The sequence below is a fragment of the Strigops habroptila genome, chromosome 19 (genome assembly GCF_004027225.2).
Source record: "Strigops habroptila isolate Jane chromosome 19, bStrHab1.2.pri, whole genome shotgun sequence".
In the NCBI taxonomy this organism is placed as follows: Eukaryota; Metazoa; Chordata; class Aves; order Psittaciformes; family Psittacidae; genus Strigops; species Strigops habroptila.
In genome coordinates, this window is record NC_044295.2 from 1,711,526 (window position 1) to 1,730,027 (window position 18,502).

The window sequence follows — 18,502 nt, forward strand, 5'->3', positions numbered from 1 at the left end:
GGGGGGGGTCCCCCCCCGGTGCTATGAAAGGGGCGGGAGGGGTGGGGGGGCCGGTCCAGAGCCGCTGTCCCGCCGCGCCGCTCCGCACCGGCGGCCGCTGCCCTCACCATGGTAAGTGCGGGGCCGGGGCTGCTGCGGGGCGCGTCCCCCCGACGGGAGGGAGCGGCGGCGCCGACACGAGGTCGGTGGGAGCGGGGGGTGCGGGAGGGACCGGGGGGGTGCAGCCGGACCCCGCGGCTCCATCCCGGGCTCCCCGAGCCCCTTCGGCCGCCCGGAGCAGCCGAGCCCCGGTCCCGCGGGGGCTGAATGGGGGGGATTGTCCGGCCGGAGCCCGGCGCGGGGCTCTGTGGGGCCATTGTCCGCCCGCCCCGGCCATGAAGGCTCCATTCTCCTCCGCGCTGGCCCCCGAACAATGGGGCCGGAGCGAGGTTTTCCATCATTGTTCCTTTGTTTGCGGCTCTGAAAAGCGGCCTCAGTCCTGCCCCGCCGGCAGCTGCTGCGGCGGAGCAGCTGAGCGGGCGGCCAAGGGACACTCACCAGCTCTCGGAGGTGGCTCAACCATCTGCTGCCTCCTGGAGCCCCGAATCCATGGGGAAGGGGCCCAGGAGGGATGCGTGGCCCTCGCTCTTCTTGGAAGCCCATTCATAGAACTCCGAGAGCGGGCACGGCTGCTCCACTGCACCCAGGGATCTCCATCCTGGTCCATGGCAGCACTGGGGTCCTGGTCCTTGTCCCAGGGTGCTTGGGAACGCAGCCGCTCCTCTGTGTTCTGCAATGGGAGATGGGACAGTTCGTGAGCTGAAGTAGTTGGGTTTTGGCCAATAGCTTCACTTTGCAAACAGGGGAAGGGGCAGAGCAAAAAGGTTGGAGATAAAACCCCTCGATGTTTGCATCAAAGGCAAAACTGAACCCTTCAGCATCTCTCCAACTTGGATCTGGCTTGCTGGGCTGGTGAGGGAAGATGGAGGGGTCCCAGTGACCCGAAAAGCAGTGGCAGCCCCATTGCTGCCAGTGAAACGCACAGTTGGAGAAACCCCTCGTTTCCTCCCAGCCCCCTGTTTTCCCAGCCCCTGCTGGGAATTAGTGCAGGATTCCAGTTCCAGGAGCTGCCGGCAGAGCCCACACCAGCTCCCAGCAGCGCTTCCCCGCTCGCCCCAGGGGCTGGTTTCACTTTCGTGTTCCTCCCCGCGGCTGCTGGGAACGGGTTTGTCTTTACCGGAAGCATTTTCAGAGCCCAAATCCCCTCTTCCGAGGCATCCGGAGGCTGTAGCGCAGAGAAAGGGCGGCTCTTAACGTGCGAGAGCATCCTCAGGCTCAGGAACAGCCTTTCCCCTGGGGACGGGGATCCCTCAACAAGGATCCCTCGACTCCCTTGGCAGTGCTTTGGTCCGGCTGAAGCGCAGGGACTGCAGCAGCCGTCACAACCCGCTGGGACTTCAGTTTCCTGTTTTCAAGGCAAGTTCCCCTCCGCACACTCAGTTTAGAGGCCACAAGTGCGTGTTTGAGTGCTCAGAGATAACTTTGGTGCTCGCAGCTCGTGGTGCGGGGGGAACTGCAGCTCTGCCACGTCATGGGTGAGACTTCCCCTTCCCGGTGAGCCCAGAGCAGGGTCAGACGCTGGGACAGGTCCCGGGTCCTGCTGTGAGGGGGGAGTTAAGCTGAGGGGGTAACACATCCCCATCGTGCTGCGGGAGCACAGAGCACGCGGGGTCTCGGGGTCGGTAACTGCCACATCTCTCCTTGTCGCATTTCAGAACAGAGGCTTCTCCAAGAAGAGTCACCCATTCCTGCCCAAAATATTTAGAAAAATGTCTACTCAATCAGCCAAAGAACGACCCGAAAGTTTGCACTTCCCCTTCCTCGACGATGAAGACACCATCTCCACGCTCAAAGAGTCTAAAACCTTCTTTATCCTCCGAGGCCTGCCCGGCAGCGGGAAGTCCACGCTGGCCCAGGCTATCCAAGACCGGTATAAAGATGCCTGCAAGGTCATCTCTGTCGATAGCTATAAAATCACACCTGCCATTAGAAGCGCCATTCCTGAAGAGTATTCAAAGGTGGATGAGGATCTAGTTGACTATTGCAAACGAGACATCAGCGTTATCGTTTTGGATGACACTCACCACGAGAGGGAACGACTGGACCAACTCTTTGATATTGCTGACAAATACCGGTACAAAGTCATCTTCGCCGAGCCCAAAACCCCGTGGCGACAGGATTGCTTGCAGCTGAAGGAAAAGAACCAATGGAAACTGTCAGCGGAAGAGCTGAAGAAGATGAAGCCGAGCTTGGAGAAGGAATTCCTACCCATGTATTTTGGGTGGTTTTTGAGCAAAAGAAGCTCGGAGATCCTGCGGAAGGCTGGCCAGGCCTTCTTAGACGAGCTTGCGAGTCTCAAGGCCTTCAAAAAGGAGAGTAAATACTGTATGTATAGAAGGATCTTACTAAGTTCTTACTCTGTTGGCAAAATGTGAACACTTGGCGAGTGGAACACATTTGTTCAGCTTCTGAGGTGGATTTCTAGTTAGAGTAAGGAACAAGGACAGGCTGTAAGATACTAACCCATTCCCATAGTTCACAAAGTTGCTTTTGTAAGTTAAAATGAATGAAAGTGTTTTCCCCAAGAAGCCTTTTTGGTCTGAGCCTGCGGGAGCAGGGTCTGGCACCAGCACTGGGGGCTTGGGCATGGCCCAAGAGTCAGGGAGCAAAGGGAAGGATGGCACAGTCTGTCCCCTGAGGGAGTCTGACACCATCAGGGTTGGAACAAGCCATGATGACGCGCAGAAGTGTCTGTTTTCTGGTTCCATGCACTGTTAGCGAGCTGGAGGGAGGGATTTCATGTCCCCATCTGGTCCTTTGCAGCATTAAGATAAAACACAAAGAGCAGGTTCTGCTGAGCCGGGACTTGAGCTCTTGGTGGGACTTGAAGGAGATCGGGTTTTGGTACTAACATTATTTACCTCTATTTGTAGTTGCTTCCGCTATCGAAGACCCCAAAATCAAAATCGCTCTCACCAGCTACTTTGTGAAGAGGCCGCCCGGGGTCCTGCACTGCACCACGAAATACACCGACTTCGGGAAGGCAGCTGGGGCCGAGGAGTACGCGCAGCAAGAAGTGAGTAACCGGGGCCCCCGCGCCCCCAGGAGCCTTGGGGTGGGCTGGGGACATGGCCTGAGCTGAAGCCCAATGCGGGCACAGTGACTGCGTCCATGTGCCTGTGCAATAGAGATGTCAGGGGAGATGGTGACTATTTCCTGCATGATTCCAAAAAGCCCGCTCCTGCACCATCTCCAACAGGTTGGTTTGGGTGGTGATGAACTGAGGTAGTTACGCTGCCACCTAAAGTAGTTCAAACCCCAAGTTAAATACTGGAATTTGTGAAGGAACGAGATGTAACCAGCTCCAAATTCATGGAGCAGGGCCTCAGGCTGTGATCTCCTAATTGCACACAGTATTTCCAATATGCCAAAGCAAGAGCTACTGTGCTCAGCCAAGCCCCCAAGCAATAAACCCAACCACAGGGGCTGTAAATCCCTTGCCTGCAGCCTGCTAAAGCCGTGCTCTGCTTGTCTCCCTCTTCTCCCAGGCTGTGAAGGCTTCATACGGCAAAGGCTTCACCTTGTCCATCTCGGCCCTGTTCATCACAACAAAAACTGTGGGTGCTCGCGTGGAGCTGAGCGAGCAGCAGCTGCTGCTCTGGCCTGGGGATGCCGACAAGATCCTGCCCACCGACAACCTCCCGAAGGGCAGCCGGGCCCACATCACCCTCGGCTGCGCCAACGGCGTCGAGGCCGTGCAGACCGGGCTGGATCTGCTGGAGTTCGTGAAGCTGGAAAAGGCAGGGAACAAAGGGGATGAAGTGGGGGAGATTGGAGGAGGGAAACTGCTGTATTTTGATAACGGGATGTGGATGCTCACCCTCTCGAAAAAGATCGATGTGAAGGCAATATTCTCGGGTTACTATGGGAAAGGGAAACTTGTGCCAACGCAGAGCACCAACAAACGGGGCTCTGCTTTTAGCTCTTGCACCATCATCTAGGAGCACGGGCAGGGAACCTCGTTTGGTTGGTTTTAAAAGGCAAGTAACTCCTGTAACCTTTAAACGTGTAAAGAGAAATAATTCTACCTTTACTAAAGCCCTTTTGCCAGCCCCTGGGTGAAGCCTCTCTGGGGAGAGGTAACTGGCCTCAGAACAAGGAAGAAAACAAGCACCAAAGAAAAGCTGTCCCATAACCACTGTCAGCAGCCGAAGTGCTGCTGAGGGTATTCAACACAAGAGTTGTGGCGAGAACAAGCCGTGTGCTCTGCTTGTTTTCTTCCTCGGAGGAAGAGCCTCTATGGTCTGTTATAACTTCCCTATGAACCACAATCGTTTGATCCTTACCTGTCAGCACTCCAAAGCCTGCACAGACAGGGCTGAAGCCAAGCGACACAACTGCCCCGTGTCTCCCCCTTCTCCCGCACCCCAGGGCCCAACATCCGTCATTCCGGTACCTGAGCTCCTGGGTACAACCCAGCAAGACCCTGGTGTGGGTCCCTTCTGTGTGGCAGTTACTGAGCCCAGCCCGCAGAAGGGGGCACACGGGGGGCCATGGGGTGTCCCCCAGCTCCAGGGGGGCCGCCAGGCGTGCTCTGCCCCATGCTCTGCCCAACTCCTGTCTGCGTCAACGCCTCCTTCGCTGCAGGGGAGGGATGCGCTGGTGAGCGGACAGAAGGAAAGGACCTTGGGAGATGGTGTCCTTAAGACCACTGTGATGGCGTGAGAGGGAAATACCAGGAGAGGTGTTCAGATCCTGCAGCTTCCCTTCACCCGTCGGAGCGGGTGGGAGCAAGCACTCTCCCTGTCCTTATCCTGTAGGGAACAATCCTGCCTTGGCAGGGAGTGGAAGAGATGAACTAAAGTCTTTTCCATCTTATCTGATAGAAACTAAAATCGTGTCTGAAGTACAGAGCTGTACTTCATGCAAGATTTTACTACTTTTCTCTAATGCACTTGAATGTTAAGAGGTAGGATGGCAGTAACATCGTAATCTAGGAAGTAAGTGGAGGCATTGTAACTGCGTAACTCAAGTCTGCTCAAACCTAAACCGTTGGCTGGAAACAAAGAAGTTAATGGTCAAGCACTCCTGTTATTAAGCCTCTTTTATGGAAACTTATGTTTTTGCTCTTAGCCAGGCCCTTTGCCAGTCAGTCGGTGGATACACGGTCACTACTTGACGTTAACACAGAGCTCGACTAATGGATTCAGGTCAGGACACCAGTTTAAACTCACGCTACGGCTCAGTGAACTGTGTAGTGGAATTAACCCTGTATTAACACATGTAAATACTTACCATGTTTGACAAGCCTGTGCTGGGCTGGGAAGGAGCCGTCGTGTGGCTGCAGCTTCCCTGGAGCTGGGGGTGCACCGAGGCCGTTCCTTGGGAAGCCCAACGCTGCCCGGGCAGGGGGTGTTTCTCCTCTGAAGGTTCAACACGAAGCAAGCGCTGTGGGGCTGCGGAACGCTTGGTCACTTTACCAGGAAAGCCAAATACTTCCTGCTGTTTCAAAAAGAGGGATGATGATAAATTCTCAGTGTAACATAAAAAGATGGCGTAGAAACACCCCACAGCGCCTGTCCTCCTCCCTTGCCTTCAGCAGAGAAACCCTTGCTAGCTCCTGCACCGGGGTGAGGGCCCCGTGTCCAGCTTGGGCCTTCCCAACAGGAATCTCACGTGGGTTTGTTCCATCTAAACTCCATGAAGGTCTTTCCCAGCGCGGGAGCACGCTGAGCCCTCTCCCCCAGGGCCCAGCCCAGCGCTCCCGGTCTCACCCAGCACCACTGTGCACAGCTGGAGTATCTTGTGTGTTTGCCTGTCCAAGAACAACAGCGAGACTGTCGTCGTTTCAGTTTTTATTAGTTTGTACATCATATACAGTTTATAATAAAGTAAACCAATTGCATATGGTTCTGCTTCAGTCTGTGATATTCTTCATATAAACACATCATTATGAATTATGCCTAATGAAGTAAACAACAAATATTCACATTTTTTTTTTTTTACCATTCACATCCTAGAAAGGTGGGGTCCAAAGAGGGACAGTGTTCGTCCCGGTGCGAAGCCCGGCTTGGAGAGCCTGACGCGGTTGGCAAAGCGGTGGGGACAGCGGTTGCTCCATGCAATACTCCCTTTCCTCCCGTGGGAAAGGTGAAGGTATTTACACTGAGGTAAACATTCAGAATTTCGGGTCAGATAAATACTGCAGCAGGGTCCAGCGTCCTCTCCAAGGTGGCTTCGCATCGGTGTCTGCTTTTGTCCTGACTAGTCCTTAAGCCGTTACAACAAAGCGGATACGCATGCAGTGAGGTGCTCGCTCGCTGGCCCGCACTCCAGCCCTCCAACGGTGCTTCGCGTCCTCCTCCTCTGGTGCCTGAGCTGTGGGGTGAAAGCGGGTGCAGGATGCGCCCGAGCTGCTGCCCCGGCTCGTGCTCGGTCCCGCCGCAGTGCGGGTGCTCCCTGCCCCTGACATGCTGCACCAGAGCGGCCCTTCAGAGCTCGGATCTACACCAGAGTGAAGCCTTGCCTCGCGCTACTCAAAGGGGAAAGGATAATCCTGTCCCCGACTCCGCAGGGGCACGGCCATGAGGCCAAAGCGGTCCACGGCATCTTCCCAAGCGGAGCGCGGGTCCTGCAGCCCCGCACACAGGGAACACGGGGATGGCTCCAGCACCCAGGGCCCGCTGCACGTGAGCAGCCTCCAGGAGAACAGGGGGCCACAGAAGGGCTGCAGCAGCCACAATGGACCCCAGCGCTGCTCCCGGGGGCCTGGGCGGGCGAGACACCGGAGCTGCCCTTTTCCCTAGGGAAGGGGTGGGGAGGGTACAAGGCACAAATTTAAACGGGATGGAAACCATCCACTTGAAGGTAAGTGACTATCTTACTGACACGGAGGAAGGAATCTTGAAAGCAGAGCCAACCACGGTGTGGTCCATGCTTTGGTCATTCGGATCGGGCTGCGCTCAGCCTCCTGCAGGGCTGAGCCTGTTTCCACATTGGAAATGAAACCAGAGCACAGCAGCTTCCCTCTGTATCCCTGTCAGATACAGAAAGCCAAGGGACTTGCAATAGCCCATGGATAATACCACTGTTGTCCTTAAACATTCTTTATCCTTTCTCTTGCCTTTTAACTTGCATTTAGAAAGCAGCTGGACACTGCGGATCCAGCTTTAGAGCAACACCTCAAAGCTCACGGACAATCCCATGGACTTTCCTACGTAGCATATGTGGTCGAAACCACAAAGACCCTGTTCAAGTGGGCAGCCAGAAGCATCTCAACAGTCATTAGAGCTGATTCAAGTCCAGATTCAGTGTATCTGGACAGGACTCTCAACATTCTGAGAGATGCTGAACACAGCATCAGATTTGTAAATCCACACAAGGAAAACCACACCAGGCCTCGTGGTCTAGAGGTCTGACCATTGAACGTGCATGTATCTCCCACACTGATGCACGTTTTCATGTTCAAAGCAAGAAATCACTTCCATCTTTCTTTGAATGCAACTGCATTTCACTCTTTGAAACTACCCCTACAGCAGCTCAGGCACCACGAGCACCATGATCAGGCAAAACACCGTCAGAGGGAAAGCGCAAGAGCCCAACAGCTCCTTGTCTCCTGCTAAACGCTAGAGAGTCACAACAACGGAGCCTCCTTCCTTCACACTTGGTCTGCCAAGAGCCATGCTTCTCACACACACATTCTCCTGCAGTTTACAGCTACCTGGGCTCTGGCACCGGGCAGGAGCTGGTGGCCGAAGGGCCAACATGCAGCAAAAGCCGCCCGGTGTCGGTGTTCCGGGCTGCTCACCAGGCACAGGGAACAGTTTAGGTATGTTTCAGGGCTAAGTATTAAGGCTCTGCCATTACACCAAAAACTAAACCTTTCAATACTTACAAGAAAACCCTTCCCACTAAAAGGAAGGGCTTTGCCATTGGTTTCTTCCACTGGCTACGTTCTCGTCATCCCAAAAGGAACAGCGCTTCTAAATGCATCCCACTGCACTTGTGCTTCAAGGGTTTCACCTACAGCAACCGCCTCCTACCCCCATCATCATGAGCTCTTTATCACTCTAGAAGCAGCACAGGCAGTAAATCACTTTAAAAGATACTTGTTCAATTATCTTTGTGGCAAACTCCTGTGTCTGGTAGCTCCTACCGCACCGACGGAAGCCAGGCAGGTTGCAAGCAGCAGCAACAGCAGCCAAAACAACAGCACGAAGGTTCCCTGTGGCCATGTACAAAATACAACCCATGAACAACGTCTGGAACTCCCAAGTGTGAAAGGCAACAGCTTTTCCTGACAGCCCCGTGTGTCCCAGCCAGGCTTAGACACGGCAGCGGCTCCAAAGCCACTGCACTGACACCTCCAGGCGCCGCCGCCACCGTCCCGAGGCAACAGAGGCACTGAACACCTTCACTGTGAATCACGTAGTAATGCTCCTTAGAAAAGTCTTGGCACTCACCATATTAATATTTAACTACATTAAATCATGCATTCATGTACAGTTATAAACATCTGCTGTATACGTTTTCTCCCTCAGAAGGAAAACCATTCCACTCCGGTCCTCCAAGGAACGGCCTCAGTCAGCGTTGGGAGGGAAGGAGGAAGCCTGTCGTCACCAGGGAAGGGGGGATAAGAATAAAACCCACTGACAAACGCAGGACACATCTCTGCATGGTGAGAAAAGACTGAGAAAAGCCCCAACTGTACAGTAATATCGATACACACAGGACAAGACATGACGAACCCAGACTGCCACTAAAATAAGACCCATAAACTCTGAGTGACAAGTGCCATGAGGACTGGAGAAGTATCAATATGCATAGACCAGTATTTCAGTTCCCCAGATATTTACCCTTTCAGAGTCTGAGATGCCAGGACCTTATTTTGCTCTCAGTGCAATCCGGATCAGTCCATCACCTTACACTGGGTGTGAAGGAAGTTACAAGAGACATTGTAGAGTCTGGTTTTGGAAACACTACATTAACATCAGCTATTTTAAAAGCTGACTTTTGAGTGAGTTAGAAAATACTTTCTTTATTCTGCAGTACTAGAATTTAAGCCCTTAAATCTTCCCTCTATGAAAGCAGATTGTCAATAGTTCTGACCAAACACAACCACAGGACCGCAGGACGCGGCGGCAGCACCACGACACTATTGCCACTGTTGGAAGTGAAGAGAACTTGCACTGCAGCCTAGCAACTGCCACCGACTAGGAGGAGTGCAGCCCTCAAGAGGAAGACAAAGATGTCAGCATTCGAAGTGATCGTTTCATGCAATGAACTCATTGCAATTGTTGTTCCTGCAGTAAGAAGTGAAATCAGGTATTCTACAAAAGCCAGGGTCAGGTTTCTCTCGCAGGGATCTGTGTGAACACCCCTTTTCTCAGCCACACAAAATGCCACCCTCCACATGCTACCACGCGTTGGTTCAAGCGCTCCAGATACAACAACTCTGCTGATACTCGGCCCTTCTCAATGCTGTTGTCAACACATTTCTCCTCTCAAACCCTGAGCAAGCCAGCCCAGAGCTTGGCCAGCCACAGCCCTGCGCTCCAGAACCACCCTGCAGCCAACGCTATGCTTGAGCAAAGCACCAACCCAGAAGGGCTCTTCATGTGCTAAAGGAAAGGGAAGACTTCTGCAAGCAGAGTCCTCTCCTGGCTGATCCCACTGTAACATCTACAGCAGGGAATAAACCAGTGTTCGCTTCACTGGCAGCACCACCAAACCAACCCCATGCCCAGCTCAGGCGGAGCAGCCGCGCGGCTCCTGCCCTGTCCCGACGTTGTGCGAGAGAAGCAAGCAGCAGCCTGTCAGCCCAGAGGCTGACTCTGCATTTTCTTGCTTCTTTGGACTAGTAAATTACTCCTAGTTGAAAACTACTCGACTGGTTGAAGGTATTTGTACCGTTCCTGTAAACATGAGGAGAGCACACTGCTGCACGCACGTGGTAACCGCCTGCAATCAGGAACCTGAATGTGACTTCGCATTTCAGCAGAGCTACAAGCAGCTCATCCACGTGACGGATCAGTAACACGAAATCAAACGTCAAGCTCAACAAAAATCAAGTTTTAGCACAAATATCAAACGTTCAAGTGGATTAATTAAAACTAAAAAGTACAAAGAAATTCAGCCCAGAGCAAATTCAATATTCCCTTGAACAGGACAATTCTTGAGAGTGGAAACACACAGCCCTTAATTCTAGCTGCATCACAGGCAATTCTCACATAAGCTGCTCTTTTAAATCCAAAGAAGCATTTCTCTGATACACAAAATCATAAAGCTCACACGTTAGCACTTCAGTTAATGCCCAAGTGTAGCGTTCTGATAGAACCATGGCAAAAACAACCCCCAAAAAACAAAGAGAAAGGACAGGTAAACCGCGATTGTATGAAATGTGATTGAATCTTGGTGATATTTTCAGGAGATTAAGATAACTTACAAGTTACTACAGCCCCTGGCCATGCTGCCATCCTGCACTTCAGAGCCAACCGAAATGAAACAGGAGATTTCTTCACCCTCTTACAAGTTGAGATTCCAGGAGGACTTCAAGGAAATCCTCTGCTCCTGAGGAGCAGGAACAGTCCAAAAGTACGGGCCAGCGTGGAGGGACCAACAGATTCAAAGCTTTATTTTTCTTTCTTTTTTTTAATAAAGTTAACAGTAAAACAAAATTCACAAGCCTTCCCCTCCCCGAGCTGGTTTCCTCTTCACACGAAAGCACACAAAACAGAGGTCTCCAACCGAGAAAATGAAACTGCTCTAAGTACAATGAGACATGATGAAGGAAGGAGTCTAAGTATGTCCGTGTTCAAGGTTAAAATAAGCAGATCAGGTATGTGTGGTTTGGTTTGGGGTTTGTTTTTTTTTTAGCCAAATTGGAAAAAGAAATTTCCAGGCCCAGAAGCTGAAAAAGAAAATTAAAGATATTAGCTCTTAGATACTTTTATGGGTAAAAGTCAAATGCTCTTCTCGAACAGCACTGGGAAACTCAGCTGTCCCATCAAGTGATCCGCATACTTACGTTTCCATGGCTGAGAACACTTCCACCTACCTTCAAAACTGAAGCCACCTGGCCCACCAAAGAAGGCCTTGAAGATGTTATTTGCATCAAAGTCTACAGGGAAGAAAAGGAAGTTGTGAGCTGAAGTGAAACAGCCCGTTACAGTTTGCACAGTATAGAAACTGCCACTTCACTGAGGGCCCACAGAGAGACAGAAAGCTAAGAACAACCCAGCTTGTTCTGAGCACTGACTAGTAGAAAACAGGCATTCAGAGCAGATCTGCCATTCAGATGCTTTTTAAGACTAAACTGAGCCACTTCATAGACTTATTACAGCTGGGAGGTTTGCTTTATAAGAGAAGGCAGACTCCAAAAGCTCCCATCTTTCTACAGGCTGCCATGGTAGAACACCATAAGGAACACTTACCTCCCATGTTCAATCCATCCTCTTCTAGATCCTGGCCGCTGTCATAGCGAGCCTTCTTCTTGGGATCTGACAGGATGGTAAAGGCTTCTCCAACCTCCTTAAACTTCTTCTCCTCTTCCTTCTGTACTTCTGCACTCGCCCCACTGTGTCGGTCTAAGGATACAGAAACAAGCAGGAAAGCAGCTTTTAGTTTCTAGTGTAAATGGAAACTGCTGCACATTCCCAGCCACGTCACATGTGTTTCAGAGCTGTGGGATCAGAACTCCTATTTGTCCAGAAATTCCCTCTCTCATATTTATTCCTGCCTCTGCGTGATGGCTGTGCAGGGCACATGCATGGAGCTAGGGATCAAAGCACTAATACATGCTCTAGTAACAGGCTGTTTGTGGGTACCTGGATGATGCATTAGTGCTCGTTTCCTGTAAGCCTTCTTGATCTCATCTTCAGAGGCATTTTTGTCCACCCCAAGGATTTTGTAGTAGTCTTTCCGTTTGCTCTTCTTCAGTTCCACCTGGGCGTTCTTTAGAAGCTGTTTGTGTTCTAGAAGGAAGCACAATGCCAAAGGAAAGCGATTTTAGTGTCAGGCACCATCTCCTGCTTTAAAAGGGGCTGAAGACCAACATGTTGAGAGGACCTGGGCTGAAGGATTCAAGTGCCACAAGTAACCAGCCCGCTTGGAGTTAGTCATGAACCCAGTTAAAGCCTCACTGTCCACTGAAGGCTGTTTCCAAATGCAGGGAAATGTCTCAGTGCTATTAAAACAGTCCTAGACACAACCACCAGGACTAAGGTTACTCTGTCTGTATCATTTCAGGCTACTAAAACAGCAAGATGACAGTTAAGAACAAGAACCATGACCAGATATCCTAAATCTGGGGCATTGCTTCAGCTACAGGGTAAATTATCTTCATACTGGAAGAGAAACCAGGTTCTGAAACAGGCATTTCAGGGTGCTTCTGAGAGCTTCTCCAGCAATGTCCTGCTGGGGCAAAAGGCTGCAAATCAGAGTATATTGTGAGGAAAAAAGGCAAATAAAAGCACCACCAACAAAAAAGGCAGATAAGGGAAACTTATGCTCACAAAACCAACGCCAATACACTCACCTTTTGTTTTTTCTGTCTGATAAACCTTTTCATAGTCTCTTACAGCATCTTCGTATTGTTCTGTGTCCATGTAACTGCGGAAAGAAACACGGGTGGCCAAGGTGTACTTCACAGGGAATATCAAAAGGGGGTTCAGGTGTAAGCTTTCTGGCTGGATATGAAGGGCTGCAGAAAGAGCAAACATCAGAGGAACCCCCAAAGGGTCACTGCTCGACTGCCTGGAAGCCCAGGCACCTGCTATTAGTGGCAATCCTGGCCCAGGAACCTGTAGGTTGGGCTCCAAGTGGAGCCTGCAGCCTCATTTGGCAGCACAGGTCCTGCTGGACCAATCTGATCACCACTTTATCCAGCTGCAGGCACTAAAACCAGCCAGCAAGATTCCAAAGGAGCTGGTGCAGAGCTGCACAGCAGCAACGCTGGTTAGAAGTGACAATGTTGGCACCTCAGAGGGACGGGTGCCCATTTGTTGGCATTTCAGCCTTACTCACATATTAACCACTTACTGTCATTCAGCAATTACTGAGATGGAGCTTGAGGTTGTAAACTAAAATGAGTGCACAACTGGAAGGCTGCAGTAGTCTATAAACACAGCAAGTCAAGCTTTAGGACAAATCCTGCCTCAATACAGCAATCAATAGGCAGTCTCAGACCCATGCAGGCAGGACAGGCTACCCAGAGCTTCCCCTGCCTCCTCGCCAGCAGAAGGAAGAGGAATAAACTCAGGACTCCTTAAGACAGAACCTTTTATCCAGTTAAGCTTCAGGTTTGTTACCCCTGTCACTCAGGGCTCTAAGGAGGAGGTTCCTACCCACAAACATGCTCAGCATGTCCATCACAAAGCTCTACTTACCATTGTGCTCTCCTCAAGTATGCTTTGATATACGTGTCATCCAGTTTCACTGCATTCGTGCAGTCATCTATTGCTTCTTCAAGTTTCCTAAGCTACAATGTCAGACAGAAGTTCAGTGAATCCCAACCAGAACAAATCCTGCTGAACAGCATCACAATTTTAGGCAAACGGAAGGTGTAAAGAATCTTGGAAAATCTCACTCCCTTGTGTGTCTGTATCTAGGAAATTCTTCCCAACCCCCCAAGAACACAGAGCTATTGTTCCCTAGGGAAAGATTAGAAGCTTGGCTGGTGAAATGGTGGTGCTTTCCTAAGAAATGCATTTGGAGACAAGGGTCTTCCTGAGAATGACCCGAAACTAACTAATTCCGTGTCCAAACTAATTCCCAAGCAGGAAAACAAACTGCCAAATATTTCAAGGATTGTTTGTTAAAGCACTGTTTGCTTTCAGACACAGCAAAGGAGCTTTTGCCTCCAGCTCATCGCATTCCCCAGGCTGGAGATCAGCCTCTGCCTCCTGACCAAGCTGGGGTGTTGGAAAGCCCCCCTGGTAGAGCAGGCAGCAACACAAGAGACAGCTGAGGAAGAAACATGCCTAGAAAAATGCAGGGTGGAAACTGGAAGCACTATCACGTGTCTTGGCTGTTTCTCCGGATAATGCAGAACTAAAATGCAACAGCAAACCTGGGAAAAAAGGGTCCAGGGTTTTTACATTAGGTCACATTGTTTTAGATCAAAACTTGAACAAAGACAGATTATCTACAAGAAGAATAAGAAAAGAAAGAGATATCTCTTCATTACTGGGAAGGAAACAAATAAGGATCCTTTCTGCTGATTCAGATAAGGCTGAACTATGTTCCTCCTCTCCCTCCCACTCTGTGCATCCCAAGTATTTGAGTTTCGTTTCTTTGGGAGTCGACTCCGTTGGCTGTTTGGAACAGACCCAATCATTGTGCAAGCACAAAAACCTGACCCACTGCCTCCAGCAGCAGAAAGATCCCGCTGCCCAGCAGCCAGAGAAGCCCATGCTTTCCACAACAACTGATTTACAACTGATACACCACATGGCGAGGAACACGATGAGAGACCTGCCCGGTGACCACTTCTTACCTTTGAATTAACCGTCCCCCGGTTGCAGTACAGTTTGGCATTTGTTTTTATATTATTGGGATCTATTCCTAGTGCCTCTGTGTACAGTTCATATGCTAGTTTGTAGTTGCCATCTTTGAATGCTTTATTCCCATCTTCTTTCTTCGCTTTAAGTGCTTTGGCATTCTGAAAGGAAACACACCCTGGTTAAGGACATTCGGAAAGTGGTTCAGGGGGGACCAAGCACCTCATTTTGCTGGGTGAGGGTCCTCAGATATAATGGTTTTAATTTGGTTTCAGACACCACTGCAGGATACAAAGTCTCAGCCTTGCTACGGCAGCTGAACAAGCTGTAAGTGTTTTGCCTTTCCCCCAAGAGAAGTGCTAAGGAACAGCCAGTGCCAGTTACAGGCGCCCTCAAAGGCTGCCTCATTTTTAAGATGAGAACGTGACAGTGAAGTAAATTTATGGATTAAAAAAAAGAAAGACAGACAGAATGGGAGGGACCTCACATTTAAAAAGTTGGTCAAAGAACTACAACGGAGAAGGAGCAACATGAAAGCAACAGTGTTTAAACACAAGTCAACCTGTAGGCACTAAGTTCTAGAATAGATAGAGCGAGTTTTACTCTTGCTCTATCCGATCAAGGAACAAAGAGTGAAAGGGAGGCAATCTCCAAAGTATCACAGTCTTTGGAGAAAGAGCTTCTAGCAACTTGGTTTTACCTAAAGCTGCTCAGATTTGGGAAGGACACACTACTTGCTACTGCAGCTCTGAGGAATGATAACGTTGAGGGAGGGAGAAGGGATTGATCCAGCAGAACCCTGGTACTTTTGCAGCCCCATCCCCAGTGCCCAGGACTCACACGGCAGGCAAGACACGCTTTCTCGTGGTCAGGAGCCATTCGGAGGGCCTGGACAAAGAACTGCACTGCCTTCTCAATACAGTCCTCATAATACAGGCACAGGCCCCGCACATAGAGAGCGTCCGCGTTTGTCGAGTCCATCCGTAAGATGTCACTGCAACAAACACATGAGAAAGTGACATGTTTCCCTATCCCAGTTTCCTTCTGCCCTCCAAAAGCACTCTTGTTCCACGGAGACACTTAGTTATTTCATCAAGTCCATGGTACAGACGTGCAGTAAGTCTGGGAACCTGGCTCAAGCAAGACTGCTGCTTATTACGAGTCTAAATGCAGTTTCCAGGTAAGATGAGCTTTAAAGAGGATAAATCCAGGCTCTCTTCTTCCTCATCACAATTTCCATTAAGGACTATTTTTCCACATACCCTCATTCATTTCAGGCTGCAGCCAGGACTCACCACCAGCTGTAACTCCAACTCCAGACCTCGGGACACTCACCTTGCTACAGACTGTGCCTCTGGGTAGCGACCCAGTAACGCTAAACACTCAGCCTTGAGGATTTTGAACCGGTGACAAGCAGGAGCAAACTCCAAAGCACGATCCATGCAAAACACAACCTGGTGTGAGGGAAAAAACACACAAACTGTGAGCAAAGCAAATAGCCCAAAGCCTAGCTGGAAAGGCTGCACCATCACCACAGCTGAGATTTCATGTTTTCATGCAGGGAAGGGTACAGACACCCCCTTCTGCTGCTGCTGGAGACATGTATTTCATTAGAAAATGTTCCTCGTGTGCAAGGTGTTTTGTCTTTTAAAGGGCTTTGGGTACAAAGATCTGGGGCAGCTGCTACGTTACTGTCACACAGAAGATTCAAGGGACACCTGTAGAAGGTCCATCCCTTTAACTCTTCTGAAACTGTAGGCCCTACAGGAGAAGCCAAGGCAGACAATTCTGCCCCTGTTTCCTGCATCATAAAGACCCGTGGGAAGGACAGAAATTCAATAGATTGAGAGACTTCGGACTGGACAAAACACAAAAAAGTACAGTGCGGGGCCTGGTCTTCCACTGCTCTGCCTGCAACGGGCAGGGTGATCTAATAGGTCTTTTCCATCTCTGCCTCTCTGGTGGGGACATCTGCACGAGAAGAGGGGCATTGTTCCACCAAGGTTCATCTGCTTGCCCGGCCCGTGACATCACGAGTGCTGGCTCTGCGGAGCTCTGTGCTCCAGACTGAGGCTTCGGGGCGAGGAAGGAGCAGGAGCAGCTCTCCAGAAACAAAGATGACATTTCATGCAAGCCTTCCCAGTGAAGTGAGACAGGAGAGGTGAAGGGACAGATGGAAAAGCCCAGAATATGCAATACAGGCAGGGCAACTCCTACACATCGAGTTCAGATTGACCGTACATCCCATTTGCACCTCATAACCAGGTGATACAAAGGTGGGATTGACCCTTCCACAATCTTGAGAGTTTAGCCTAAGAGTCAGTGACCTGAACAATGAGCTTAACGTGCTGGACAACCTCATTTCTGGGCCTAACATCATCCACTGAACAGAAACAGTTGCATGAGAAGTGTTTGGCGCCTTTCAGATTTCACGCTGTCATTTCTTGCTATACCAGGTCAGTACCAGTGCATCCTGTTACAGCCTTTGGGAAGAAAGATTTGGAAGCAGCAATGAGAATGCCCCAGGCAGATCTGCATTCCTCCTGAGTGACCCTCCCTAGAACACTGTCACACAACTGCCTTGGGTTTGTGTTTTAATTAAAGAGTTGAGAAAGACGGATCCTGGACATGCACTTTAGGAGCAAAGCATGATCAAATCCGTATCAGGAGCCCCTGCAGGATGCCTACAAGGGTGCTGGAGAGGGACTCTTCATCAGGGACTATAACAATAGGACAAGGGGTGATGGGTTTAAACTTAAACAGGGGAAGCTCAGGTTAAATACAAGGCAGAAGCTCTTCCCTGTGAGGGTGCTGAGGCGCTGGCACAGGGTGCCCAGAGAAGTGTTCAAAGCAGTGTTCAAGGCCAGGCTGGACAGAGCCTTGGGTGACATGGTCTAGTGTAAGGCATCCCTGCCCACGGCAGGGGGTTGGAACTGGATGATCTTAAGGTCCTTTCCAACCCAAACCAGTCTGTGATTCTATGATTCTATAAACAGCTCATTCGTGGCTCCACTCACCCTGCAAAGCAAACAGTAATAGAGCCATTGTCAAAGCTACGACACAGTTCACAAGACAGCCCTGCTTCAACAGCACCTCCCATGAGGGCCCAGCTAATGCTAGGCAGAGAAACCAGACATGCATCTGCCTGAACTGGACAAGTAAGACAGAGAAACAATGGAATCAACCTCACCTTCCTGAAATCCCGTTTCTCAAAATCCACCTCAGCTATTTTCTCATACTCCAGCACAGTAGTGGCGTTCTTCAGCTGCAAGACAGGAGAACACAGCAAGTGTTGCAGGACAGTCACTGCTCTGAAACACCATCAAGCAGCATTTAAGCAGCCAATCCTTGAAGCATCAGAGCAGAAAGTACTGCAGACCATGGAACAATAATGCAGATTTATGGGAATACTTCTGCCAACATTAAAATCAGTTTGAAAGCAAGTGACCTAACTGGTAGCCCAGGAAAATGTACCCCTGTGAATGAGATACAGAAATGGCAGCAGCCTTCTAAAATAAGCCCCCAACATAAGAAGGACGTGGAGCTGCTGGAGTGAGTCCAGAGGAGGCCAGGAAGATGCTCCGAGGGCTGGAGCAGCTCTGCCCTGGAGCCAGGCTGAGAGAGCTGGGCTGGGGCAGCCTGGAGAAGAGAAGGCTCCTTAAGGGGAGACCTTAGAGCAGCTCCAGTGCTGTGATTCCACCTTGCAAAAAGGAAGTGAAAGGCTGACCAGTTCAATCCATTCCCTCTGACAGCCCCATCTACTGGGAATATTTAAACGTTAAGAACCTCTCACCTCCTGCTGTGCCTGGGTATTCTTATGATCCAGTTCTAAAACTCGTTGAAAGCAGCGGCTAGCAGCCATGGCATTCCCTAGGGAGAGATGGCACTTCCCTTCCCGTAGATGGCCCTGAGAAGAGTTAAAAGGGAGTTGCAATAGGTGGAGACAAGGGTACTGAGGCATGAGT

The 18,502-nt window shown here is 50.5% G+C and overlaps 2 protein-coding genes across 6 annotated transcripts in view; one reads left to right on the forward strand and one right to left on the reverse strand.

The window, feature by feature from the left end:
• On the forward strand, positions 1 to 5,949 carry CNP (2',3'-cyclic nucleotide 3' phosphodiesterase). 3 transcript variants are annotated; one of them, XM_030508321.1, is made up of 4 exons: positions 1 to 111; positions 1,755 to 2,424; positions 2,973 to 3,115; positions 3,588 to 5,949. In XM_030508321.1, the coding sequence occupies exons 1-4, from the start codon at positions 109 to 111 to the stop codon at positions 4,038 to 4,040; spliced, it is 1,269 nt and encodes a 422-aa protein (XP_030364181.1). In that variant the 5' UTR covers positions 1 to 108; the 3' UTR covers positions 4,041 to 5,949. The 3 variants fall into 3 exon arrangements, with proteins under 3 accessions (XP_030364181.1, XP_030364183.1, XP_030364182.1); XM_030508323.1 differs by having other exon boundaries at positions 50 to 111; positions 1,760 to 2,424; XM_030508322.1 differs by lacking the exon at positions 1 to 111 and adding an exon at positions 761 to 1,455.
• DNAJC7 (DnaJ heat shock protein family (Hsp40) member C7) overlaps positions 5,882 to 18,502 on the reverse strand; it is a 21,566-nt gene continuing 8,945 nt past the window's right edge. Inside the window, exons 4-14 of one of the 3 annotated variants that reach the window (XM_030508315.1) lie at positions 18,331 to 18,444; positions 17,728 to 17,802; positions 15,873 to 15,991; positions 15,378 to 15,531; positions 14,534 to 14,698; positions 13,425 to 13,516; positions 12,575 to 12,648; positions 11,865 to 12,011; positions 11,472 to 11,624; positions 11,096 to 11,158; positions 5,882 to 10,948 (exon numbers count right to left, since the gene is read on the reverse strand). In XM_030508315.1, coding sequence (XP_030364175.1) covers positions 10,911 to 10,948; positions 11,096 to 11,158; positions 11,472 to 11,624; positions 11,865 to 12,011; positions 12,575 to 12,648; positions 13,425 to 13,516; positions 14,534 to 14,698; positions 15,378 to 15,531; positions 15,873 to 15,991; positions 17,728 to 17,802; positions 18,331 to 18,444 — 1,194 coding nt within the window. In that variant the 3' untranslated portion in view covers positions 5,882 to 10,910. The other 2 variants (XM_030508314.1, XM_030508317.1) reach the window with 2 other exon arrangements.

Excerpts from the sequence above, each read along its gene's own strand:
- CNP (XM_030508321.1), top strand. Across the intron at positions 2,425-2,972 it reads CAAAAAGGAGAGTAAATACT|TTGCTTCCGCTATCGAAGAC; the intron begins GTATGTATAGAA and ends CTCTATTTGTAG. Across the intron at positions 3,116-3,587 it reads AGGAGTACGCGCAGCAAGAA|GCTGTGAAGGCTTCATACGG; the intron begins GTGAGTAACCGG and ends CTCTTCTCCCAG.